The 25,493-nt window shown below is 58.6% G+C and overlaps 1 protein-coding gene across 1 annotated transcript; it reads left to right on the top strand.

The window, feature by feature from the left end:
* The first annotated feature begins 1,683 nt into the window (after window positions 1-1,683).
* Window positions 1,684-23,664, top strand: SDC1 (syndecan 1). The gene is made up of 5 exons (XM_045549090.1): window positions 1,684-2,014; window positions 19,136-19,217; window positions 20,195-20,673; window positions 21,208-21,343; window positions 21,527-23,664. Exons 1-5 carry the CDS (start codon window positions 1,949-1,951, stop codon window positions 21,694-21,696), a joined length of 933 nt encoding a protein of 310 aa, XP_045405046.1. The 5' UTR covers window positions 1,684-1,948; the 3' UTR covers window positions 21,697-23,664.
* The last annotated feature ends 1,829 nt before the right edge of the window (window positions 23,665-25,493 follow it).

Here is a 25,493-nt window from a genome sequence, read left to right as displayed (position 1 = left end):
CCCCAAAGACACATTGACCTGGGGAAAGTTATTGTTTGAAAGAAAGACCACTGGTGATTTTAAAAATATGAATGAAAAGACCCCATCAAACCCTCCCTGACCTCAATTTTCTCTGTTTTGAGCAGTAGAGAAAGGTAAGATTCCAAATGGACCTGTTTTCCCACCAAATTGGGTTGGAAAAACAGAAGAGCTGACTTTAGCAGCTCTGTGGAGTCAGCCTCTGGTGGACCAGTCAGGGCCTTCAAAAAAGCCATTCTTAACCTCCCAAGACTCCCTGGGCTCCCAGAGAGGCCCTCCTGGACCTGGGTGGTGCCATGCTGTGGGTGATCCATCGCCAGGGCACTCTGGGAGCCTGCATCAGCCCCAGAGAACCGTGAGGAGGACCTTCACCCCACAGACAGACCTGGGGAAACGGAGACCCCCAAAGGGAGAAGTGTTTAGGTCCAACAGGTATTCGGGAGCAGGGCCTTAGTGCTCTGAGGGAGGAGTGTGGCCGAGGTGGACAAGCAGGAGGCTGCTCCCCTCCAGGAAAACCTGCTGCATGGCTGCAGGAGAACCCAGAGGTCCATAGTCAATTGTCCCTTCCTGCATGACCCAGGAAGATTTAATCAATCTTTTAAAGAGAAACAGTGGAAACTTCCTAAGAGGCCAGGAAGCCTTAGGAGACCTCCTTGGTTCCCAGTTCAGCCAACTCAGCTATTGCCCTCTGCCTGAAGAAGGTGGGTAAGGAGGGCGCCATCTTTGGTCCACAGGTCCAGGTACGAAGGTCATTTGGCACCTTCTCTCCTGCCTTCCCGCCGGTCCTTCCCCTTTGCTCTCACCGCTGTTGGCCTCACACCCGCAGGCCTTCAATAGCCTTTTTGGACAGAGGTGCCCAACGGGGCGATGCAAACACTCATGAGGTCCAGGGCCACGCAGGGAATGACGAGGGAGCAGGAGCTCACCCGGTGCTTCTCAGACCAGCATGCCCGAGGTCACCCGGGAACAAAGCAGTTATTTATTTCTCCTTTTAGCTCAGAGTATGAAGAGAGAGGGCATTGTCTTCTACAGAAAGACGCTGAGAACTTTTTTTTTTTTTTAACAGCCCTTCCCAAGCGTGTCCGTTTAAATAAGGCCCCAAGTTTCCAGCACTTTGTGGAGGGCTGACGGAACCGAGCGCCCGTAAGACTCCCACCCGCAGCCGGAGGAGAGACGGGCAGTGTGTGTGGGTCCGTCGGTTTCAGGCCGCATCGCCCCGAGACCCCGCACCGCTGGGGAAAGCGATCCCGCCGAGCCGGGACTCCCGCGCACCTGGAGCGCGCTCGGCGCTCACGTCCAGAGGGCGCTGCAGACTCGCGCCCACAGAGGCCCAGCTCACACCCTCTCTGCTCCCCTCCCGGGCAGCGCCCCAAGACCCTGGGCCGGGGGCGGAAGGAGGTGCGGCCTGGTCTCACCACCGCGGGTGCAGCCGAGCTGAAACGCCGGGAACCACAGCTTGCGGGCACCTCGGCTCCCGAAGGCGGCGAAGCTCAGCCTCTACCCGGCGGGAGCGGGGCAGGCTCGGACCCTAGGGGGCGGGCGGGGCGGGGCTTGGCCGGGGGTGGGGCGTTCCAAGGGGCCGGGCCCGGCTTGGTGGCTCAGGGGGCGGGGTTCTGGGGGGTGGGGACTGGGGCTGGCCTCTAGACCTGGCGGAGCTGGGGGTGGGGGGCTAGTTTTTGCAACGGCTAAGGGCCTCTGGGTTTATTATAAGGCGGAGCTCGGCGGGAGAGGTGCGGACCGGACCCGATCCGAGCGCAGAGGAATCCGGCAGTAGAGAGCGGACTCCAGCCGGGGCACCCCGAAGCCCTCGCCTAGGACAGCAGAGCGCTGGGCAGGCGCCCGAGGGAGCATCGCGCAGCGCAACCCGCGGAGCCGGCCCGCAGCCCCGACCCGCGCAGCCCGCCGAGCTCCAGCCGCCGGTCCGGGCAGCATGAAGCGCGCGGCGCTCTGCCTCTGGCTTTGCGCGCTGGCGCTGCGCCTGCAGCCGGCCCTCCCGGTGAGTGCGGCCCGGGCCGGGCTGGGAGGCGGCGGGAAGCCGGGGCGAGCCACCGGCCGATGCCGGCAGCGGCACGTGGAGGGGGAGGGGTAGCGGGGACCTCCCTTCTTCCCGCGCTAGTCCAGCGGGCCGGGGGACGGTGAGCCCCGAAACCAGGGCTCCACCCCAATTCTCTCCGCTGTCGGTGGGCGCCGCCCGGGTCCCGCTGCTCGGGGCGGGGGGCTAGGGCGCCCGGGCTCCGCGCTCAATTATGTAAAACGTCTCCACATGTGTCGGAGCCCGCCAGCCCGCCGCGGCGCCCGGGGTCGTCCGCTCCCACCCCCCTCGCCAGGGCCACCGCGGCGGCTGGGCCCCGCCGGTGACCCAGGGGATGCAGTGACCGCTGCCACAGCGCCCCTCCCGCAGACCCTAATTCAAACCAGACCCGCGGGCTTGCGCCCCAAGCGCCGTCGATCCCGGGCGCCCGGCCCCTTTGCGCGGAGGCAAGTTTGGGCGCAGCGCAGGCGGCGCGGGAGCGGGCGGGCGCGTTGGCCCAGGGAGCCCGGCCAGGGCTGCGTGGGGTATGCGGGCGGCCGCGGGGCCCTGGAGCTTTCAGTTGGGTGCTGAAGGTGAGCCGGGCCGAGCCGGCAGCGGGAGGTTCCGGGAAGTTGGCCTCGGAACGCTAGAGACCCGGACGAGCCCAACTTCTGGGCTACTGAAGTTGAGCTGGCCCCGGAGGGCGCGTTCCCGTGCCGGGCACGGCCGAGGCGCAGGGGCGCCTTCCACGCGAGTGGACCCGGGAATGGCCTCCCCCTCCCTGGCTCGGCTTTGTGCTGAAGCCGCGCGGAGGGAAGGCGGGTCCCTTGGCCCGCCCAGGAGAGCTGGGGAGAAAGAGGGACAAATGTGGAGCTCGAGGCTGGGGGAGGCCTTTGCGTAGCATGCAGCATCCACTTTTGGCGGGGGTCATTCTCCTTTAAAGAGGGACGTGGCCGAAAAAGAGCGGCCTGAGGGTCCCCAGAAAGTGAATCTCCCGCCCCAACCGCCGTCCGCTAGCCCGCCTTCCCCAATGGGGGCGCTTTGTTCTCGGCCCCTGTAACCCTTCCTGGGAACCGCCCCGCAGCGCGGCCCCTTGACGGGGTCTGGGACCTGGGCCGCCGCCAGGTGTCAGCGCCGGCCGCCGGGTGCCCACGTCCACCCCCAGCTCCCGCACCCGGCGCTGGAGTCCCGGAGGTCCTCCTGGCGGGCCTCTCGGCCATCCCTGGGGATGCAGAGGGGAGGTGCGGAGCCGGGGGCTCTTCCCCTTCCGGAAGTGGCGGTCTCGCCACCACATCTGGACAGCTCGATTTCCCCAGCTCTGGCAAAAGGAGGCGCTTGGGCAGGGAAGGAGCGTTGCCGGGGCTGGGGGTGGGCACGCGGTCCCTCACTTTTAATGTGACATCTGGACAAGTGACCTGCTGTGAGAGCTGCCCACTATAATAGTACCTACCAGTTAGCGAGAGCTTTGGGGTATTTTATGGGGGTCTGGCTCACAAGAGGGGATACTGTGGTTTCTGAGGCTAATGTGGAATGTGCCTTCCCTGCTTCCCAAGTGACCTGGATTTCCAAACATTTGAAGTCCAGGAGAGGTCCCTGCTGCCTGTTGAATTGCGAGTGAGTTGGAGCGTGTGAGGTGCTGTATCTGGAGAGCCACTGGGAGGGATATGATTTCTGAGCCGGGTCTCTAGTGCACTCCTGGCTTTCAAGTCCGAGACGTTGCTCTTTAGGTTTGTGGTTTCTGCGGGACTCAGATCGCGCCTGGAATTGCAGTTAGGACTCTGGAGGAGACAGTGGAGCGCTTGGCTTACCTCCCTGCCCCGCCTGGCATCACCTCCCTGCTCTGCTCTCTCCAGGCCCAAGATGGGGCCTGAGCAGGGGATGCCAGGGTGGGGTGCTCCACCTATTTCCAGCAGGAATCAGGGGGGCTGGTGGGTCCTGTGCCTGCCTTGGGTGAGGCAGACATTCCTGTGAGCTTGGATCCCCCAGAGCCCCTTAACCCTGGGAGGCAGATGGAGTTTGGGATTCTCTATGAACTGAGTTTCCTGGAGTTTTCTGTGGGCTGGGTCGGGCCAGATACTGCAGTATGAGGGGTTATTTCTTGCCCAGAAACGTTGACATTTTATGGAGACACAAGGCCCAGGAGGCAGGAGGGTCTACAGGGGGAAAGGAGGGAGGGAGGCCTTCCCGAGGAGGGTTTGCTCCAGCTGAGCTTTGGGGTCAGACTCCGCCTTGGAGCTTAGGTGCTCTCTTTTCTTTTTCTTATTTTATAAAGTTTAGTTTGTTTCTTTTTCCCAGCCCTGCCCTATCCCTCTTACAGTGAATGCCCATGTTTGCCTAAGGGGGGGGTGGGGCATAATATGGCCTAAAGTACCTTCCCAGAGCCCTCCTTTACCCCTTCCCTAAAAGAAATAAGGCAGCTGCGATTTGCTTAAAATGGGAGAAGGTGCCCACAGGTGGCAGAGACCTGGCCTGTGGTTCACCTTGGCCCCAGTGGGAAGCAGGTCAGAACTCCCTGGGGACCAGCAAGGTAGGGGGAGTGACTCCTGGGCGCCTGACTGAATGGGCAGGGGAGGCTGCCAGGGCAGGAGCTTGCTCAAAACCGCTCCCAAGAGACGAAAACAGGTTTGTCTAAAAAGATTTCTCTGTGTGTGTGTATCTGTGTGTTTCCTGTGGTCTTTTGTTTCTGCCATATAAGAAAAATTGCTTGTTCTGGAATAGTTATTTGCTGTTTTTCTCTCTTTCTCTTGTCTCTTTCTTGAAAGGCATAAAATCCCTTTTGCCTTAATTATGAGGGCTAGTGGAGACATTTCCCCGTGGCCTGGCAGAGTGGGTGGGGGTGGGGGAGAGGCACTAGCTGCCTCCGCTTGGGCTCAGAGCCTTGTAGAAGTGATGTCACCCCTGGCTTCAGCTCCACGGGGAGGGTGGAGCCAGTTTAAGTCTCTACCTGTGGCTCAGGATGGGGTCCAACAGAACCTCATTAGCACAGATTGGTGGGGAGAGGGGTAAGGAAGGAGACGGGCCTGGAAAGAATTAATGAAAAGCTTGACTTCTGCAGTATTTTATAGAGGAATCTTTTATGCTGCAGCAGAATTTTGGATTCTTGAAATCCCTTGGGAATGAGGTGTCCTTGGTATCCAGGCTTTTTTGGTGAGCAAAGAATCCGTATTACCGTCAAAAGTACTCTTACTTCAGCAGGACTCACTGAAATATTTATATCCCTTCCTTTATCAACAAAAAAAATGCCAGGCATGATTTAATCTCCTCTAGATGCCAGGGTCGTTGTCCTCATGGTTGTGCTTGGACACGGCATTGTCTCCTGGGTTTACTGTGCTCTGAAGAGCACTTTGCCCCTGTGCCTGGTACCCCCAGGTTGCCCTGTTTTGAGTTCTGGTCTGATCTTTTTCCTTTGTCCATCCCTGTCTGAGAGCAGCCAGAAGTGACATTTGTGTGTCTGGGGTTAGCAAGCAGTTTTTCTGTTCGGTTCCAATTTGTTACTTTTCTCCAGCAGTGCTAAAGAAACTGATCAGATTGGTCAGAATTACTTTTAAACCAAGAGTTTTAGGCTGAGTAAGAGTCTTGCCTGTGAGTCAGGTTCATAATCTGTGACATGTGGATTTTGTGTCCTTTGTGGGCCTCACCTGGGATCTGAAGTTTTTATTGTCCCCCTCTGCCTCCCTACCCCCACCTAGAGTAACAAAGAGATGCTGACAAGGTGAGGCACTTACAGGCCTCCCTCAGTGAAGAGATGAGTAATCTCTTGGGGGAAGCACCCGAAGACACCCACGTCCCAAGTTCCTCACCCTGGTTTGAAAGTGACTTGCCTGTCACAGGTAGCCTAGACCAACTAGGCACGGGCCATAGTTCTTTAGCCTTGACTGTTACTCTCAGCTTTGGTCCTGTCTCTGTCTTCACATATGTTTTATTTGGATTTTAGTTCATGTTTCTGTATAATCTACACCCCATACCATTTGGCAGGCCCAAAACAGCTTGGGATTAAGTAGAGCCCCAGGACTGATTCTCAACTCTGCCACTAATTCACTTCGTAATCTGGGGTGAGTCACTGTCCTTCCAAGGCTTGTTGTCCTCATCTGTAAAGCGGACACCATAATACCTGTTCTCCCTGTCCTCATTCTGTCATTTGCGTATTCGTTTCATAATGGATGTGTGAAAGTACTTTGCGATGAAAGTGCCTGAGGAAAGTTAGCTGTCGATATAATTAAGAGAGCCTGCTATCTCATGCTCAGTGCTTTCCTATGTTCTTATTTAATCCCAACCCTTTACAATGTATATTATCGCCCTATCTTGTGGATGAGGAAGCTAAGGCCCCTGCGGAGGTGAGCCCCCTCCAAGGGACAGCAGTGGCAGAACCAGGATTTGTGCGTGTAGCATGTGGTGTGTGTGCGTGTGGTGTGTGTGAAGGCATGAATACATCACAGGGCTGTCAAGTCTCCCTTGAGAAGCCTGGGTCTTGGGGGCTGGCTGAACCCTGAGAGGCCCTGCTGGGTGTTTGCTGGTCCGTCCTGGAGAACCAGGGGTGTCAGCATTTTGGATGGGAGGGCGTAGGGCTGGGCTCAGCTGGCCTGAACGGTGCCTTTGGGCAAACCATGAGCATTGGGCAACATTCTGGGTTTGTATTGGGTTTTGATGGCTGCTCAGGGACAGGCAAGAGCCTTTCACAGGAAGCCTAGCGAGACCCAGCAGAGCACGGTGGGGAATGTGTGGGCTGTGGCCCAGGCAAAGCCCTTAGATCTTTGGCTGGGTGTGGGGTAGCCTGTTTGGATGGCGCCCTTAAGCTGGACCCCTGTTGGCGCCCAGGATGCACTGGGCGGACATTGTGGAATTATTAGATTCTTTTTTAAGCCTGGGAGGCAGGCTCTATGACACAAGTGGGGTGCTCAGAACCCAGGACTCCTGGCTCCTGTGCTAGGTTTATCTCCTGGTCCCCTCCAACGCCAGGTCCTGCTTAAGGGGCAGCCACACGGGGAATTGGTCATTAGATGATTTCTAGTGTTGAACTGTTGCCTGATTGCCGTCTTCTTTTCACCAACCAACTTTGGAGTATTAGACTGAAAGTGCCCCTCGAGGCCCTGCCTAAGTGTGTCTAGAGAGAAGGAACAGGATTAAGGGAATCTGTGGAAAGGGGGCTTTTGGTGCCAGGATCCTGTACCCTTGAAGAGTCAGTACCATGTCAGTTCCCTCTCAGTTGTTCCAGCAGAGGTTGGATTGTGGGTGGGAACATGCATTCTGGAACCTTCCACTGAGTGGGACATGAGTGCCCTGACAGGCACCAGGGGAGGGCGGACGTATGTGTATCCAGGGGCACAGGCCATGGAGCTGAGGCCACAGAGGCAAGACCCTGGGCTTGGGGCCACTTCAGCAACTGTGCAATTTCTGGCTGCAGGCACATGGGGAGCCCCTCCATGGCCTTCCCCAAAGGACCAACTTTATCTGCACGATGTTACCAAGCCTGCCTGCCCTCAGGAAGCTTACATTTGGGTGGAGAGGCAGTACGAGAAGGTCCCTGGCATTCCCAGACCTGAGACAGGCACACCAGCAGCTCCCCAGTGGTCAGTGCTGTGGGAGCCCAGAGGAGGGGGTGGTCTGAGCATTCCCCGGAAGGTGTCCTGCTGCCTGTCATGCCAGGCGTGTTGGGTGGGGCTGTGAGAGTGGAGGCAAGCTTACAGAGCAAGGGGAGCCTGCAGGGAAATCTTGAGGCTTGGGGCCGTTGAGCCAGGGGCCATTGAGCCAGGAGCTGGGAAGGGGTGGTGGCCAGACCTGCCCCTCCACTGTGGTTTTTGCCTGGTGAACTTTCCTGTTGATTTGTGTACTCAGAGGCTTCCAGATGTGTCCCCTTCTGCCCGTGGGCCCTCTCCCCACCGGGAGACCCTCAAGTGTCTTGGACCTCCTGGCATTTATGGCTTTGTGGGTTGCCTAATTATATGTAGAGGATGAGCCTCCTCTGGCCTTCAGCCCTGGGCGCAACTCCTCTGCCCAGTGGTTCACCAAGGGTTGCAGCCCCACCAGAGGCTGTGTGTTGCTGTTGTCAGGCTGCAGTCCCAGTTTTTGGGAAGCCTGGTCACCACCTGGCTGCACCTTCCTCCTCAGAAGCCAGGAACCTCCTTCCTCTTTGCCTCCCTTGCTGGTGGGTCTTTTCCTTTTGTAACTGCAGCTCTGACATTCCTCGGTCTTTGGCTGTAGAAGTCTATAGAAGTTATTCCTGCAGAGAAGGGCAGCCGGGACACCTGTCCTTCCTCTCCCATCTTAGCCTCCAACCCTGTGTTGCCTGCGCAGGCCATTGCCCCTCTGGCCCTCAGTTTTCCCATCTGCTCAAAAGGTCTCCTTCCCCTCCTTGGTTCTGAGAATCATGTGGTTGCAGAGACCTTGTCCTGGAAAGGTGAAGGTGGCACTGTAGGACTTGTTGGGGGCTCATGGTCCTCTGCCATTATTCCTCTGGGGACTCAGGGAGAACTAGCCGCCCGAGGGTCATCTGTGGGATGGGCCACGCTGGTGGAGGGCAGGGCAGGCTGCTTGGAGGGCTGGATTGGAGCCCAGTGTGGGAGGCAGGGTGATGGAGGCTCCTGAGTAAGGTCGGGGTGGGGGTGGATGATGTTTTCTACACACACAAACACACACACACACACACACATACACACACACACACACACACACACACACACACACTATCTCTCTCTGGGGCATCCTGGCACCTGCCCCGAGGCCCACTCAGGCAGGTTGGGGCAGTGGGAAGGTGGGTGTGGTCATCGGCCCACTCATCAGCTGAGTCATGGTGCCAGGCCCATGGGTCCTCCCCGGAGACTTACCCAACCAGCCCTGATCCGCTGTGAGCCCACTGTGTCCCAGCGCGAGGTGGGGGAGTACAGCAAGGCGCAGGCTAGGGCTTGGGGGCCTGGCTTCCAGCCCTGGCCCTGCCTCTGTACTGTTGAATGGCTTTGTCCGTGGGTGTCTCTTGGCCTCAATGAGCCCATCTGTGAAATGGGGGTAGGGGGTGGGGAAGCAGAGGTGAGGTCATGCTTTTGGGTGTGTGTGGCCTCTTGTGGCTGTGTGGGGTGACTGGTGGGTGTCTGTGGGGCTCCTGCTGCCCTAGGAGGGTTCTGTCTCAAGTGCTGAGGGGCGTTGTGAGCCCTACCTGGCTTGACCAGATCTAAAGCCCAGAGCCTGAGCGCTTGCTGTGTGCACAGCCCTGCGCAGTGGGGAGGGGTCCATGCCTGGTCCAGGGGACTCATGAAAGAGAGGGTGGCCATTACTAGACAGGAGGGTTGGGCTCTGCAGATAGGCCAGAGGGGCAGTGACGATGAAGAAGGCGTTCATAATTCAGCACCTCATGGGTCTCCCAGTCAGAGGAAGGGTTTTGTCCCAGAGATCCTCAATACAGCAGTTTCAAATCAGGAGCTTGGGCTGTAAGATGGAGCTGCTTCCTGGCCGTGAGAAGTGTTAGGGTAGGGGGTCTCCCTGAGTGGGGCAGCAGGAGCTGCAGAAGTTGCCAGCCCTACTGAAGGACCACTCTTGGGCACCATTGATCTCCAAAGATGTCGAGAGAACCAACTCCCACCACCATGACATTAGCTCAAATTCACAATCTTTCCCACGCAGGGCTCCTTGGTGCTCTCTGTGGCCACACTGGCCCACTTTGGGTGCATTCTGTGCAACTCAGAGGCCTGAGAGACAGGATTCTGGTGCCTGGCCTGGGTGGGTAGGGGAGGATTGCATGTCCCCCAGGGTGGGAGGTAGAAGGGAACTTCTGGAGGGCTGAGGAGCTTGTGGCCACCCAAGGCATCTGGCATGTGCCGGGTACCAGGAGGTCCCAGAAAGCCCCTTAGGACTTGGGCTCTGGCCTTCCTGTGTCCATGGCACCGACGCCAGTGGTGGCTGCTGATGATCCAGGGACCTCACCTAGTTGGGGATGAGACTGTGTCAGTCCCATGGCCGGGCAGAGAGTGACATTGGCTCTACTCCCCAGCAACTTCCCTGCATCCCTGCCGCCCAGAAAACTCTCCGCGGCCTTGGAGGCCCTATATCCCGGGAGTGTTCCGGACGGATATGACGGTCAGGTTTGGGCTTGCAGGGCCCTAGGCTGTGGGTGTTTCAGGAGCCTCTGGACCATCATCGAGGCTGACGTCACTCCAGCTTCTCCCAGAGAAAACCACAGGGGTGCAATGCTGCTGTCATGGTGATCATATCTCTTCCAGGATGGGGTGTGGGGGAGGGTCTGGACTGCCTGAGATCCTCACGCTCTGCCCCCCATCTCCCCTTCCCACTCTCACAGGTACTCTGAAGGGGACCTGGGGCTGGGGAATCGACACAGGTGGAATCTTCACTGGGGCCAGGCCTATTTGTTGTAAAGTCCAGGAAGCTGGCCCCTGCGCTCTCCGTTGTGAATCTGAAGCAGTGACTGAGGTGTCCTGGGCTCAGGGGATTGTGGGAAGAGCAGAGAACCCCCCCCCCCCCCCCACTACCCTCATCCTCCAGTCGAGGAGCACCATTCTTGCAGGCCTTGTCTAGGGGCTGGCCATGCAGTGGGCGTGCTGGCCCACCTGTCTTCCCCGTGTAAGGGCAGCCATCTGAGCTGGGTCTGCCTGCCTTCAGGGGCTCCAGTCTGGGGTCCTGAAGCCTTGGGGTGGGTGGGGCGGTGGGACGCAGAACTAGCTGGCTAGTCTGCTTTGGTTCGTTCCAATTCGGGCTGCAGCAGAGAGGTGTGCAGAGGCTGGGAAAGGCCTAGGACATGGAGTCTGCCCACTTGGATCACATCCTGGCTTTGTCACTTCCTCCCTGTGTAGTCTTGGGCACGATTCTTCCCCTACCTCTAAGCCTCAGTTTCCTCATTTATAAAATGGAGTTTCTCATATCCTGCCTCAGGGCTTTTGGAGAGATTCAGGGAAGTAACATGTGATATGATTGGGGCCCCTTCCTTGCCCAGAGCAAAGGGGAGCACATCTGGGCGAGCCCCGAGGCTGAGCTGCCCGGGGAGCCCCTGGGAGCACCCTGTTGCCGTGACTGGGGCAAGGCTGCAGTCTGACCCGGCGGGCATGTGGTCACGGTGTGAGCTGCTCCAACCCCAGCGGTCCTGACGTAACAGGGTCTGCAAACATGGCTTTTGCCCCTTCTCAGAAGCACAAGCCTTCCCTGGCAGGCCAGACTTTGCTCTCCTCCGCCTGGGCCCCTGCCAGGGGCTGCTCCTGCCCTGGGGAGGTGTGGGCTGGGCTGGCAGCAGGGGAGCAGGCCAGGTAACCCAGACACCGGGGCACCTGAGTCAGGGCTCGGACCAGCTGTGGGGCACAGTAGCCAGTGTCCTGAACTTGAGACTGCAGTTTGTCCAGGAGAAGAAGCTGGGTTCTCTGTGGAGGCCGGCAACGCTGGGCCAGGCTGCAGGGTGCGGGGAGGACCCTTGCCTGTGCTGCCTCCGGTGGAAAGGATGGCTGCTTTCCTCCCACGGTGGGCGCCTCACAGCATGCCCGCTGGCCCCTACTTCAGTGGCCATGTGCCCTCAGTCAGATGACATACTCCCTTTGCCTCACCGCCCCCATCCGTAAGATGGACGTGGTACTAGAATCGAAGGCAGTTGTGAACATCAAATAAGTTCAGGGAAAGTGCTTAGATTAGTACCTGCCACATAGTACTCAGTAAACATCAACTGTGATCATTATTTTTTTCAAGGCCCAGTTCAGTTGTTTCTATTCTGTAAGTAACCCCCAGCCCAGGTCAGATGCTTGGATTCTTCTCCCACCCCTGACTATCCCTGAGCCCTGGCCAAGGTGTTGAGGCCACTTCCCTTCCCTGGGGTCACTCTGAGCCCTTACCACCAGGACTGCACCCACAGTCTCCCTGCCAGCCGCCTCGTGCCAGCAGAGGCTGCGAGGGTGCCGGAGCTCTGCGCTGTGCGTTTGAGGCGGCTGTGCAGATCTGGCCGGGCGGGAGGAGGGCAGGCCGCTTGGGCTGGGGCCCACCATGATTGTAAGGAGTGGGCCAGCCTCTTCAGACACAGCCTTCACAGAAAGCCGTCTTCCATCACCCAGGCCAGAAGGTACCAGCCCCACCCTCCCTTGGGACCCCTGGGACCCCTTCAAGGATACTCTGCCCTTCCTGTGTCCCTGTCTCGGCTTCCCAGTGGCCTCAGTGCCCACTCAGCCCGAATTGTACTGCTGAGAGGCAGGTTCCCAGGCTAGGCCATTGTTCTTCTGTCTGTGGGAGGAGAAGCCATGTACATCTGTGGCTCAAAGGAGGAACAAAGGGAATTTAGTCTTCCTTTCCTGGGTATGGCATTGCTGGTATCCACATCCTGACAAAGGTTAAGAAATTTGCTCTTGGCACCTTCCAGCCTCCCTTTTATCATCCTTTCTCATCTCCTGAAGCTCCTACCCACCCCCAGCGCCCCAGTTCCAGAAATAGCCCCTCCCCCACATGGAACTAATTTATGCTATACTGTGAGTGACTAGTACCCCTTCACCTTCTTAGAGGCATTTTCCTTTTCAAGGGGATAGTATGTGATGACAGGAACACTGATGGGAGAGATTTTGGTGATAAACTTGGAGCAAGTGCCCCCTCCCCCCATAAACACACAGCTGGTGCCCTGGGTGGCTGCAGGTGTGTCAAAAGCTGCAGTTTCTGCCTCTGTGAAACTTGGGGACACTTTATTTAGCCAGTGCAGGGGGAGGGTGTCACTAGAAGTCCATATGCCAGAGGTGTCAGACCCCCAAGCCTGTAGGACTGCAGTTCTAGGGGACCTCCTGGGGACCAGTTTGGGGAGGGGGACAGTGAGGGGGACCATGAGGGGGAGAGCCCTGCAGGGAGCAGCCAGGGCTGGGGGAGGGGCAGTGCTCTGGAGGCATTGTCTGCCCACTCTGTCCCAGAGTCACCTTGGTTTGGGATATCGGCAGCATCCTGCCTAGGCCACGACTCCCCTTGGGAAGGTGGCAATGATGATATCGAGTCCGTTCGAACCAGTGTCCCTGCCCCTACTCATGGGTCTGCCCAAGTTGTGCTGCGCCACCCTTCGGGTGGGCAGCCTGCTGTGGCCCCTGTGTCTGGCTGCCCCTAGAGGGCAAGCCCTGACTCCCCAACCAGAGAGCCACAGACTTGGGCTTAGGAGCCCTCTTGCCACCATTTTGGCCAAACCCCCATTGTATAGATGGGCAACCTGAGGCAAGGTTTTCCAGTAATTTAGGAAAAGAGCCCAGAATGGAGCCAGGGTTCCCCATGCTGGGTCTGATCATTTCCCTTGGCCACCCTTTGGGCAGTGCTGTGGGTCCCTGAGGAGGGGGTGTTGGTGAGCCTTGGGGGACAGACCCCCTGTCTGGCTCCCAGAACAGCACCAGGTGCCGAGGCTGGCGGTGCTGGGGCTGGGCGGCCTTGCCCAGCGCCCGCGTGCAGTCTTGCCCTGCCCGGCCCAGGTTCTGGCAAGTGGGGAAAAGCAGAGGAACTGGTCTTCCAGCTCTGCGGCTCCACACCCAGCCCTCCGCCCGCCCGTTCTGAGACTAGTCCTGGCACGCGGGGCGCCTGCTGGCGGAAACACCGACCTGGCTTGGGCATCGGGGCTGGCGTTGGGCTACTAGGTTCCCCCCCTCTCAACAAGCATCCCCGGCCCCTGGGCTACTCCAAGCAGACCCCGGGCCGTGAGGCTCCTGATGTGACCTTGACCTCGATTTCCCATCTGTGAAGCCCTGACATTACACTAAATTGAAAATGCTACTGGAAAGGGGTCTTTAAAGCCAAACACAATGCCGGGGTCCCTCCACCTGAGGCCCTGCCCTGGAACCCCACCCCCCCTCGAGGTGCCAGGGTGGGAACTGCTGAGGGGGTGGGGGAGCTGTGGGGCGGGGAGTCTGGCAGGTGCCCTCAGGGCTGAAGGCCATAGGAACCTCCTTGGCCTGCCCGTTCTGTCCCCTCCTGTCCTGGGCCGAGCCCATCACTCCCTGCCTGTCCTGCCCCCAGCAGGTCCCAGCTTGCCTTGTTCTCGGTAGAGAGTCAGTGAGCTGATAAATCACGGTGCCTGTCCCCGGAAATGCTGATGCTGCCTCGAGGCCCCCAGGGACTCCTCCCTCCTGGGAGTGGCTCCAGCGAGGAGATTTCAGGGTCCTGAGGCCCAACCTCAGCAGCCCTCCCTGGCAGGCCGTGGAGCTAGGAAACAAGCCTTCGGAGAGCAGTGATGCGCCCACCACCACCTGCACAAACAGGGGCAGGTGGGAGCTCAGTGTCTCTTGGGCGCTGGGCTGCGGCCGGCCCCTCCCACCCACTCCCCCTGCATGGGTCTGTGGCCTCCTTATCACCCCACACCCCCCAGCCTAGCCTGTCAGAGCCTTAAGGGAGTTTAGGGTTAGCCAGCCAAGCCCTTTCCATTGTCCAGGTGGGGGACAGGTCCAGAGAGAGTCAGAGAGCTGCCCTAGTCACCCAGCATGGGGGCCGGGAGCGGGATCTGGCCCTTGCCCTGAGACCCTTGCTCCGAGGTGCTTTGGGTCTGACCCGCCTGGTCAGTGCGTAGTCAGGGCTAATGGAGAGGGCCGAGTGGCTCCCCACAGAGGGAAGGTGGTCACAGGCCACACTGCATTTTTGCAGCATTCCCTCCCCAGCCCCTCACTGGCACCCCTGAAATTGCACACCGAGGCCCTGCGGCCTGTGCTGCCTTCCCAGCCTCCACCTGTGGGCCCAGCCTGGCAGTTCTCCTTGCTGAGTGTGCCAGCTGTGGCCTCGGGCCAGCTGAGGAAGGTGGTGGGTGGGGTCTCAGCCCAGCTTCAGGCAGATGCTCCGACTTTTCTTCATGACCCGGTTCTTGCACTGCTAGGAATGGAGCAGGCTGGCGCCTCTGGAAGTTTGGCAGATCCCTCGGCTCCTCCGGGAGGAGGCTGGGCTAGCACCATGGTGTACTGGCTGCGGGAGTGGACGCATTGGAAATGTAGGGAGGACGTGCCAGAGCCTTCCCCAGTCCTTTTGCCACTAGAGCTTGTTCACGGGGCTCTGTTGCTATTCAGTCCCTTGTGTTTGAACTCTGGACTCAGTTGAGGGACCGGAGTGGGGGTCTTGCCCATTCACTCCTGGGGAGGCCTTTTCCTCTCTAGACCGTAGTTCTCAAAGTCCGTTCTAGGGACGGCCTGCAGGACCTGGGAGCTTGCTAAGCGCGCCAGTCAGCCTCTGGGCCGGACCTCAGAAGACTTCCTTTGTCACGGTCTGCCGGTGATTCCTGGAGACCCTGAAGCTGAGAGCCCCTGGCCTGGATGTAGGTCATGGTTTGTACGTCACCTTCGGCCAGTGTGGCATCTTGAAGTGGAGTGTGGGGGAGAAGGCTGGGGTTCTGCAGCTCAGAAGCCTCAGCCCCAGGAGTCGTGAGGTCTGGGGAGGAGAGAGTCAGCCGTTTCCCTTGGATCATAGATCTGACCAAGAAGCTGAGGGGGGTAAAGATTTCTAAATCATCTCGAATCTGTTTTAAGCTTCTGAGGATGTTTGTTGTTGCATGGGATCTCCACGGGATGGGGTGACGAGTGTTGGTCCTGGTGTGACTGTGGGGCCCTGCTGCCTTTGACCTGGCAGCTTGGGCTCCTGGGATAGGTCTGGGACCCTCCTGTCTACCAGCCCCAGAGCTAGCACCAAGGCCTGGGATCCGGGCTGTGACCCAGCTCCTTGGATAAGGGGCAGCTCTTTCTGTCTGGTTGTGACTAATGGGACTTCAGAGACTCTGCTCCCACCCATAGAAGCCAGGGCTTTCATGAGCACACGGAGCAGTTACAGCCTCCCTTTCCTCTCTGCCGTGCAAAGGCTGCGTGTCAGAGACCCAGCATGGCCGAGCCACTGTCCCGGGGCTAGCGCTGTCCTCTCCTGGGCCTGGCTGGGGGCTTCAAGGCCCGGCCCTAGCACCCCCCGTAGGGAGGCCCTCTGTAGCCCAGCCTCCGTCACTGGAATAGGGACTGGGCTGTGTGTCCTGGGGGCTGGGAGCTCTGCCAGGCCTGGGACCAGATTTTCTTACCCTCTTTTTTCCCCAAAGTCCATGGACAATTTTTGAAGTGGAAGATTTTGAAGTCCCCAGATATTTGAAGTTGAAGACCTATTAAATATCAAAATTCCATGACCTATTGTACATGTAGAATGTGCTGGCAAAAGCAACACGGCCTGTGAAGTCAGTAGTGCTTTTTAAGGGAATTGTGTTTTATCTGTCACTCAAGCCAAGCAGCAGGTGACACACATGTTAGTGATTCAGTTTTGGGTTGGAAACCATAGGTCTTTGGACCTGGTGGTCGCAGGTTGATGGGGTCAGGGTGGGTGGCAGACAGACGACCCTTCTAGTTATCAACTGGTGCTACCATCCTCACTTGAACCCCCTGGAGATGCCCACTTGATAGCTGGGTTTGTGACACAGCCGAGGAGCTTTTATGCCCACGATGTCTCAGACAGGTGCAGCAATACACCTCGCCCTTCAGCCCCAGGGCCAGCCTGGCAAGGGGCTCTGCTGAGACGGAGGTTGCCAAGGAGGGTGGCCCTCCTTATGACCAGTGTGGGGCTGGAAGCTGGCAGGACTTGGCTTGAGGCTGCCTTCCGGAAGGTTCTGTGCCAGCCCTCTGCCCACAGACTCCAGTGTGCTGGCGGCGGGTGATGAAGGCTCTCAGCCCCTGGCAGCCCTGGCCCTGTTCTGGTCCTCACCCTTCTCGCTCCATCTCTCAAGCATGGGCCGGCACCTCGGTACCTTCAGCACTGGGCTAGGGCTCTGGGAATTGCACTCATGGGCTCAGCCGGGTCAGGTGGTCCTTCAGGGCTGGGGACAGGGAGGTAGGGATGGCAGGAGAGGAGGCCTGAGGCCTCACCCTTCCTGAGGCTCTGTTCCTGTCTGCCAGCGATGCTCAGCCCAGTCCTGCCGCCTCACCTGCAGGTGAACTGTAGGAATCAAAGGGTAATGGGTGGAAAGTGTTTCCCATCTCAGCAAAGGCCTCGCACCGTCACACCCTCCTTCTGGGATGATCCCCACCCTGCCCAGGGTGTGGCCAGGAGGAGCCCAGTGTGGCTGAAACGGAAACGGACTGACCATTCCCCTCTTAGTCCCTGCTCCCCAGACTCCATGCGTGTGTTCCAGGATCCCCCAACCTCCAGGGCAGCCAAGCCTTCCGGCTTTGGGCTTTCCAATCGGTGTCTGCACTGTGGGTGGGGCGGGGGCAAGGTAGACCTTGCACCATAAGGTTGTTGATTTGTTACAAGAACAGCTGATTTTCCTGGGACTTACAGAGGTTCAAGGCTGGTTTACTTTTTGCCTTCCCAGGCAGCCTGAGGTGGGCTCCAAGCTGAGCCCACCTGTTCTTGAGAGGGATGTGACTATTCATTGTAGATGGGCCGTGAAAGGCCCTTCTAAGGTCAAAACCTTACTCTTGGTGGGGCGGGGGGGGTACAGTTTTGCTTTTGTACTTTCAAAGGAAGTTCAGTGTTATTTCTAGTCTTGCAGTTTCTACACGTGTCTCGTATGTCCCTGAGACCTGGGCCCTGAGATGGGGAGCTTCCAAGGCTGTCTCAGGAGGCCAAAGGTCATGTCTGTCCCTCCCTGCTCTACTCAAGAGTGAGGCCCATGGGCCTGTGCCCAGGGCTTGGCAAGGCCTCGTGGGCCGAGGCGGCCCTGTTCCCTTGGAGCCCAGCCTTAGGCAGGCCCCTCTGACAGGTCTGTGCAGAGGCTGCTGATGAACTGGCTCCCACCTGCCCCCTCGTCTCATGAAACCCTGTCCACCTCTGTCCCACCCTCTTAGACAGGCCTGCTGGCATCTGAGGCTGCCGTGTGCCCCAGAATCCCTGTTCCCCAGGCTGAGTGGCTCTCGCTCCCTGGTCAGAGCAGTGGCCTTTGTTTGTGGGCACTTGCTGTGTGCCAGGCTCTGTTAGGATCTTTGCTTGCATAACCTCATGGAACATCTGCACCAGTCATGGAGTGTAGGTGTTACTATCATCCTTAATTTACAGATGAGGAGACTGAGGCCATAAGAGGCTCAGACATCCCCAGGGTCACATGACTAGTCAGTGGTGGGGGTCAGGGGTCTGTGAAGCCCGTGTGCTGAGCTGTGTTCTGCTGCTTCATTCATTCTTTGTTCTGGTCCCTGGCACTGGGACCCTCAAGATGGGTGGTATAGCAGGTGGGGTTGTTTGGGTCAAAGCCTTGCTGCTGAACCGAACTCTCAACGCCACCCTTCCTGCCACCTGGCTGCTGGGTCTTCCTTTCCCCACTTGCCATGCTGGGACCAGGGTTGGGGGCAGAGGTGGTCCTGACTTTCTCCCTGCACCCCCAGGGTTTCTGCACAGGCCTGCTCACGGTGCGTGGCATGTTCTGTCTCCTCACAGTCCCTGCCTCATGAACTGGGCATGGGTTTGCACTCAGCCTCTTGGAGCTGGGCCACGCTGGTGGCATTCCTGGGGCTGTCATTTGCAAACAGGGTCCATCCCAGGCCCACAGCTCATTTACTAGAGGCTTGGTGCAGAGCCCCTTCCAGATGAGCCTCGTGGCTACCCTGTCCTTCCTTCCCTGAGGAGGACAATACTCTGGCCAGAGGGCTTGGCCCCAGTCCCTATTGTGGATGGGGGCCTGGGCTGGGTGTGGGAGGAGCATCATGGCCAGGCCTGGGGCTGCCCCATGTGGGCAGCGTGGCCCTTGGGGTCCACACCCTGGTGTCCAGCATGCCTGGAGGCAGTCTCTCTGGATCCACGTTGTTGTGGGATTGTCCTAAGGGGCTCTTGAAAGCCCCTCAGAAGGGCAGCATCAGCAATCTTGGCCCCTAGAGCTCCATGGCCAACAGCCCCCAAGACCTGATTCTCAGTGTGGGGTGGGCTGATGGAGTCCCATGGGGCCCCCAGCCTGTGCTCCCAGTAACAGTGTTTGTCTGCCCTCCGGGAGGTCTGGGGCTCCCTCCCCTCTCGTGCATCCCTGCACCCTGCACCCACCTGTGTTGTAGCAGCAGGAGGGTGTGAGGCCCCAAAGGGCCGCCCAGAGCTGAGGGTCCCAGAGCCACACGAGTGGGCTTCCTGCCCGTGCACCTGTGCTGTGCAGGCCGGGGTGAGCTCACTCGGCTGTCTAGGATGGGGACCCGGGCACGGCAGGGCCCCCCCCGCCTCCACTCACACCTTTTTCTGATCCTTTTTCAGCAAATTGTGGCCACAAATGTGCCCCCTGAAGATCAGGACGGTTCTGGGGATGACTCTGACAACTTTTCCGGCTCAGGCGCAGGTGAGGCTAACAGGCCGTGGCTGGGGGCAGCGGCCAGGCGATTGCCTGTGCTTAATTACTGAGCAGTTCCTGAGGGCACCCCGCCCTGTCCCTGTCCGGCTGGGTCTGAAGGGTGATGCCGAGCAAAAGAATGGGGTCCGTGCTGCACAGAGACGCCTGTTGGGGAGAAAACACGCTCAGAGGTGAAGCTAGGGCTGTAGTTCCCCGGAGGCCCCAGGCCTGCCTGCTGCACACAGGCTCGTGTTCTCTCGCTAGGCCACCTTTGGAAGGTTACTCGACTTCTCCGAGCGCCTGTTTTCTCATCTGTAAAATGGGAATAGTACCTTGACCTGATAAGGTTGTTTGGAGCTATAGGGCAGCACAGAGCCTGCTGGGCAGTAGCTTTTCTGTCCACGTTCCCTTCCCAGTTTCCCCTTTTCATGGATGAGAGGAGTTTCTGAGCTGGAGGTAGTCAGGGAGGGCTCCCAGAGGAGGTGGCTCTTGAGGGAACCTTGGAAGAGGGGTGAGAGCTGAGGGGGGCACGCTGAGGCCATCCGTGGGGGAGTGGTCTAGGCAGAGGCCTGAGAGGCGCAAGGTGGGATACGGCATCTGTTCTTGGGAGCAGGAGCCTTTCCGGGCAGGGAGGGGCCAGAGAGCCGTATGCACCAGGGATTAGGCAGTCAGCCCCTAACAGATGCCACCCCCACCCCCGTTGCTGCAGGAAAGCTCCTTTCCTGATGGCCTTGGCACCTTTGTCCTGGCTCTGGGAACCAGGCCGCCCCGGGCATGTGCGGTGGGAAAGGTGGCTCTGCGTGTTCATTTTCCAAGTCAAGTTCAGCCTCAGCTAGCTCCATCCCAGGGCACAGCTTCTCTGGGGGAGGGCGGGTTGCTCTCCTTGCTGGTCTGGGAGTCAGAGCCTCCCTCGCAGCCGGAGCCCGGCTGGTCTGGGTGTCCTGGGGCCTCCCCCACACTGACATGCTCTGCTTCTGGCCCTGCAGGTGCTTTTCAAGACAGCACCTTGTCACAGCAGACCCCCTCCACCTGGAAGGACATGTGGCTCCTGACAACCACGCCCATGGCTCCCGAGCCCACTGGCCCAGAGGGCACAGCCACCTTCACATCCATCCTGCTGACTGGAGGGGGGCCCGAGGAGGGAGAGGCTGTAGTCTTGGCAGAAGCGGAGCCTGGCCTCACCGCCCAGGAGCAGGAGGCCACCCTCCCACCCAGGGAGACCACGCAGCTCTCAACCACCCATCGGGCCACAACAGCCAGAGCCACCACCGCCCAGGCACCTGCCACCTCCCACCCCCACAGGGACATGCAGCCTGGCCACCATGAGACCTCAGCTCCCACAGGACCTGGCCAAGCCGACCCTCACATTCCCAGCGTAGAGGATGGAGGGTCCTTTCCCACCGAGACGGCTGCTGAGGATGGAGCCTCCAATCAGCTCCCGGCAGGAGAGGGCTCAGGGGAGCAGGTGAGCGGCCTCTGCCTTTCTTGAGACATTGGGTGGCCCCCGGTGCCTGACACCCGGCAAGCCCAACACCCTGTGCCCTGTGAGCATGGGGGCCCACCTTCCCCTGCCCCCAGGGCCTTGCAAAGAGCAAGACAGGCTACTCGTGAGATCGGAACAACAGATTCCTTAAAAATCACCCAAGGGAGGGCTTCCCAAACTTAGTTGAGGCCCCTGCTGCAAGGATGAAAATTCTATTAATACCAAGTCTTATTTTTCATTTTATAGCATCATGGGAATTTTACACATTATACTAAAATAAGCCTACTTATTTCCGTATAAAAAATGTGTGCATTGTATCAGTTTTCGTGATATCTGTGCCACGGTCCAACCAGGGTCCAGTGTGATATGGCCAGAGGGCCGGGCTTTGGGTCGCAGAGGTGGGATCTGGGTGCTTCTGAGCAGGTGGCAGGGGAGATCACAGGCAGGCACTGGCCACAGGGCTGGATGCTGCTGCCTGCGGTGGCCCAGCCCCCTGACCTGCCCTGCCTTCCACAGGACTTCACCTTTGAAACTTCCGGGGAGAACACAGTCGGGGTGGCCATCGAGCCTGACCACCGGAATCAGCCCCCAGTGGATCAGGGGGCCACAGGGGCCTCGCAGGGCCTCCTGGACAGGAAGGAGGTGCTGGGAGGTGAGTTTGCTCTCAGGTTGAGGGGGGGCAAACTCCTACCCTGGGGTGGGGGCGGCCGTCTTTAGCCCTTGGGGTGGGGCTCTGAGCAGAGCCAAGGCCACCTCTGAGGCTGCCTGGTTGGGGAGGGACTGCGCGGAGCCCCAGGAGCTGAGAGCTGAGTTGGCCCCTGTCCACCCACCCTAGGGGTCATCGCCGGAGGCCTGGTGGGGCTCATCTTCGCCGTGTGCCTGGTGGGCTTTGTGCTGTACCGCATGAAGAAGAAGGACGAGGGCAGCTACTCCCTGGAGGAGCCGAAGCAAGCCAACGGCGGGGCCTACCAGAAGCCCACCAAGCAGGAGGAGTTCTACGCCTGATGGGGGCACCGTCCTCCCCCTCCCCCACCACTCACTAGGCCCCCACTTTTCTCTTCCGTGAAGAACTGCAGGCCCTGGCCCCCTGTCACCATGCCACCCCCCCCCAGCACTCCGGCCCCGCTGGCCGCTCCCTGCCCACGGAGTCCTGGGGTGTGCGGGGAGCTTCACTCTGCTTCTCTGACTTCCGCCTGCAGACTTGGGGCGCAGAGGGTTTCTCGCCTATGACCTTTCCACCAGGCCAACGCCTGGCATCGCACCGTTCTGACTCGTTTTCCCCAAACTGGAGCAGCCCCTCCCCAGGCCCAGCTCTGGAGAGAAAGGGGACCCAACCGCTTTGGACCTGGAGGGCCCTCTGTGGGCGGAGCCCTCGGGCTGACACTTCTAGAGCACTTACTGTAGAACCAACAGTCCGGGGGCCTTGACCGCTGAGTGCCGGGGAGAGGAGTTCAGGGCTCCATCAGAACTCTCGCTGTTCCGTGGGGAAGTCTAACTTAGATATCAACTTGTTTTTGCACATGTTTCCTCTAGTTTCTTTGTTCATAGCCCCTGTAGACTTTGTTACTTCTGAGGTAAGTTAAGTAAGTTGACTTGGTATCCCCCATCTTGCTTCCCTAATCTACGGTCAGGAGACAGCATCAGGGTTAAGAAAACTTGTTTTTGTTTTTGTTTTTTAAACTAGGAGAACCAAATCTGGAAGCCAAAATATAGGCTTAGTTTGTGTGTTGTCTCTGAGTGTGTCGCTCATGTGTGCAACAGGGTATGGACTGTCTGTCTGGTGGCCCCATTTTTGGTGGCCTGTGGGCAGGCTGGCCAGTCCAGGCTGCCATGGTGCTGCCACTGCTCTTGAGCAGTCACGCCTGTGACCTTGAGCTCACGGCCATACTGTGGCTGGTGCTGCCGTGACATTGGAGGAGCCTGTGTGACGTGAATGCTGGCGGCTCACACCGCAGATGGAGAGAGGACCCTGGGGCCAGGGAGCGGGTGGCTGTGGCCCGGAGACTCTCTTGCAGACCTCACCCCTCCTGTGTTTGGCCCCGCCCAGGGGGGATGCTTCCCCCTGGCAGTTGACAAAGGGCATCTTGAGCACAGCTGACGGCGCACGCCTCCATCAAGGACCAGGGTCACCCTTAGCTCCTGTGGCCCTGCCCTGGGCTGGAATCAGGAATGTTTTCCAAAGAGTAATAGTTTTTTGCTTTTGGCAAAACTCTACTTAATCCAATGGGTTTTTCCCTGTACAGTAGATTTTCCAAATGTAATAAACTTTAATATAAAGTGGCCCTGTGAACTCTACTGCCTTTTTGCTTCTTTGCTCTGTGTCATGTGTGGACGTGACTGGCCTTTTCTGCAAACACCAACGTACTGGGGAACGTGGCTGGCATCTCTGTGCCTTCACCTTTCCCACATGGAGGGATCCCGAGTCTAGAGTCCCTCTGGTTTATTTGTCTTTTTATTTTGGCTGAAATTCTTCTGGAGGTCGGTAGGTTCGGCCAAGGTTTTATAAGGCCTGATGTCAGCTTCTGTGTTTCTGGGCTCGAATCCCCGTCTTTTCCACGGCTGAAGAAGGTGGACGGCCCAGCCCGGCCCGAGGCTGCTGGCCCCGGTGGAGATGTGGCACCCAGGCCTGCCTCGCACACACTTTGGACAGCCCTCCTCCCGCGCTTCCGCAGGGACCAGAGACCCCCAGCCCAGGGCTCCCAGGAACTCCTGCACTTGCTTATTTAATTTGACAACGTTCCAGCAGCTCTGTGGGCTGGTCTGTGTATCAGAGACGCACTGCCAAGCAAGGGAACCTATGCACTGGTGCTCGATACTGGGACTTTCTGCCCGGAGTGTATGACTGGACATGGCTTGCAGGTGGGGGGAGGGTTTTGTGACCGTGCTCATCTGGTGGTCCGTGGGACGGCGCCCAAGCCTTTGGCTGGGCCCATTCATGTAACTGCAATAAATGGTACTTGTCATTTTGGGCAACAGCTGCTGTGGTGGTGGTTGAATCTCTTCTTGGCCTGGCGATGTCCTGCCCTGTCACCTTGGGGTGGGACCCTACATCATTTACTTCTTCAAGGGCACAAGGGGCTCCCTACTGACTAACATTTGCTATCCTGGTTGCTCATCGTTGTGTGATTCCTGAAAACTCACTAGCAAGCAGTCTTACATGCCAAAGGTCAAAGGTCTAAAGTCATCTGCACATGAGGGAAAACAGCGCGGGCGAGCTGGGGGCTGAGGAAGCACAGTGCGCCGTGTGCTGCAGGGGCCCCCAGTGTTCTAGGCCATCTAGCTGCCTTCCCGCACTCAGTCTCATCCGCTCTCTGGCCCTGGTGCAGGTCAGCCCCTGACCCCACACCCCAGGCGTGTGCTAGGTGGTGCAGAGCACGAGGGACCATTCCTTCCTGGCCTCTGCAGCTGCTGCTAGGGCAGGGACTGCAGGCCCCAGGCAGCTTGGCAGGGTGGAGAATTCTCTTCCCTGTCACACATTGTGCTCCAAAGGGGTTGAAGGTAGAGATGAAGTCCTTCAGGTCATTCATTCACTCAACAAACACTGAAAACACCGAGTGCCTGTTTTCTACCACTTCCCTGGGCTGGATAGTGAGGTCCCAGTTGTGGAATTAGCCCCTAGACATTAATACTTTTATTAATAGTGTCCCCTCCACATGAGACCTACAAGGTTCCAAGACTCAGCCCCCTGGCCCACCTGCTCCTGTTATAGCCAAATTGATGAACCCCCCACCCCCATCCCACCTCTTGGTCCTGCTCATCCTTAAGCCCTCTCTTGCCCTGCTTTCCTGCCCTGGGTCCCCCCACCCCAGGGCACCACCAGGACGGGGCTGTGCCTCAAACAGACTTTGCTGCTTGTTTGAGGCTAACAGTAAAGAAGCTGACATGCGGGCGTTTGAAGGTCATCTGGAGTCCCCTGGACGCGCCTGCCCCAACCTCCCCTCAGGCTCACCTGCCGTCTGTGTCCCAAACCTCCTCCCCCTTTCCTTCCCTTTTTCGTGTTCTCTGCCCGCAGGGGAACAACTGGGCTCTACTTCATTTTTTCCTCCCCTGCACGGCCTGGGTGTGGGAGTGTGTGTGTACGCTGTGTGGGCGTGGGGGGCTCACTGGATTGTCCACTAGGACAATCTAGCTATTTTCAATCTTTCAAGCTATTTTTCAAACAAATGAGCCATCTTCTCTTAGATTGTGTTGTGCTCTCAATTTGCAGCGTGTTTTAAATTGCATTTTGTGCCGCGTTTGCCTCTGGGGTTGTACTCTGGATGTGTTTCCACAGCCAGAGTAAAGACCCTGGACTTCTATTCTGCTCCCTGCTCTCAGGGAGCTGGCTGAGCGAGGGAGACAAATGAGAGAGGTGTCAGTGACAGCTGGGCCAGTGTCCAGGTCACAGAGGTGCCAGAGGGTGGCCAAGCTGGGTCTGGAAGGGCAAATTCAAATCAGCCTCTCAAACAGGGAAGGCACAGCTTCGGCAAAGGTGGGGACTTGGAGTCCGAGGCTCCACGTGGATGTGAAGGGCAAGCGGGTGCGGGCAGGGACGGGGCTGGGGTGTGGAGCTGCCATGAGGGAGCAGGTGCCCTGAGGGGCTGTGGGGAAGGTGAGGTCTTGCAGAGGGTGGGCGGGCCCAGCCGCAGGACAGCCTGGGGTGGGTTGGGACTATAAAGGCAGAACTGGCAGTGCCTGGAAATGTGCCCCCGCCTCACCTTGCTCCCCCACAGGGATACGTGCCTAAGGGAAAAAGCCCCCAGAAAAGGGTGTCCTCTGAGCCCTAGTCAAGGCAGAGGCAGTGGGCCCACAACAGTGTCCGG

Source organism: Lemur catta, chromosome 4 (genome assembly GCF_020740605.2).
Source record: "Lemur catta isolate mLemCat1 chromosome 4, mLemCat1.pri, whole genome shotgun sequence".
Lineage (NCBI taxonomy): Eukaryota > Metazoa > Chordata > Mammalia > Primates > Lemuridae > Lemur > Lemur catta.
The sequence above is the reverse complement of the archived record's forward strand: the minus strand, read 5'-3'. Positions and strand labels throughout refer to the sequence as shown.

Bases quoted from the DNA above. Each gene is read 5' to 3' on its own strand.
- SDC1 (XM_045549090.1), top strand. From the start codon at position 1,949: ATGAAGCGCGCGGCGCTCTGCCTCTGGCTTTGCGCGCTGGCGCTGCGC. The intron at 2,015-19,135 runs GTGAGTGCGGCC...ATCCTTTTTCAG, and splicing joins GCCTGCAGCCGGCCCTCCCG to CAAATTGTGGCCACAAATGT. The intron at 20,674-21,207 runs GTGAGCGGCCTC...TGCCTTCCACAG, and splicing joins GAGAGGGCTCAGGGGAGCAG to GACTTCACCTTTGAAACTTC.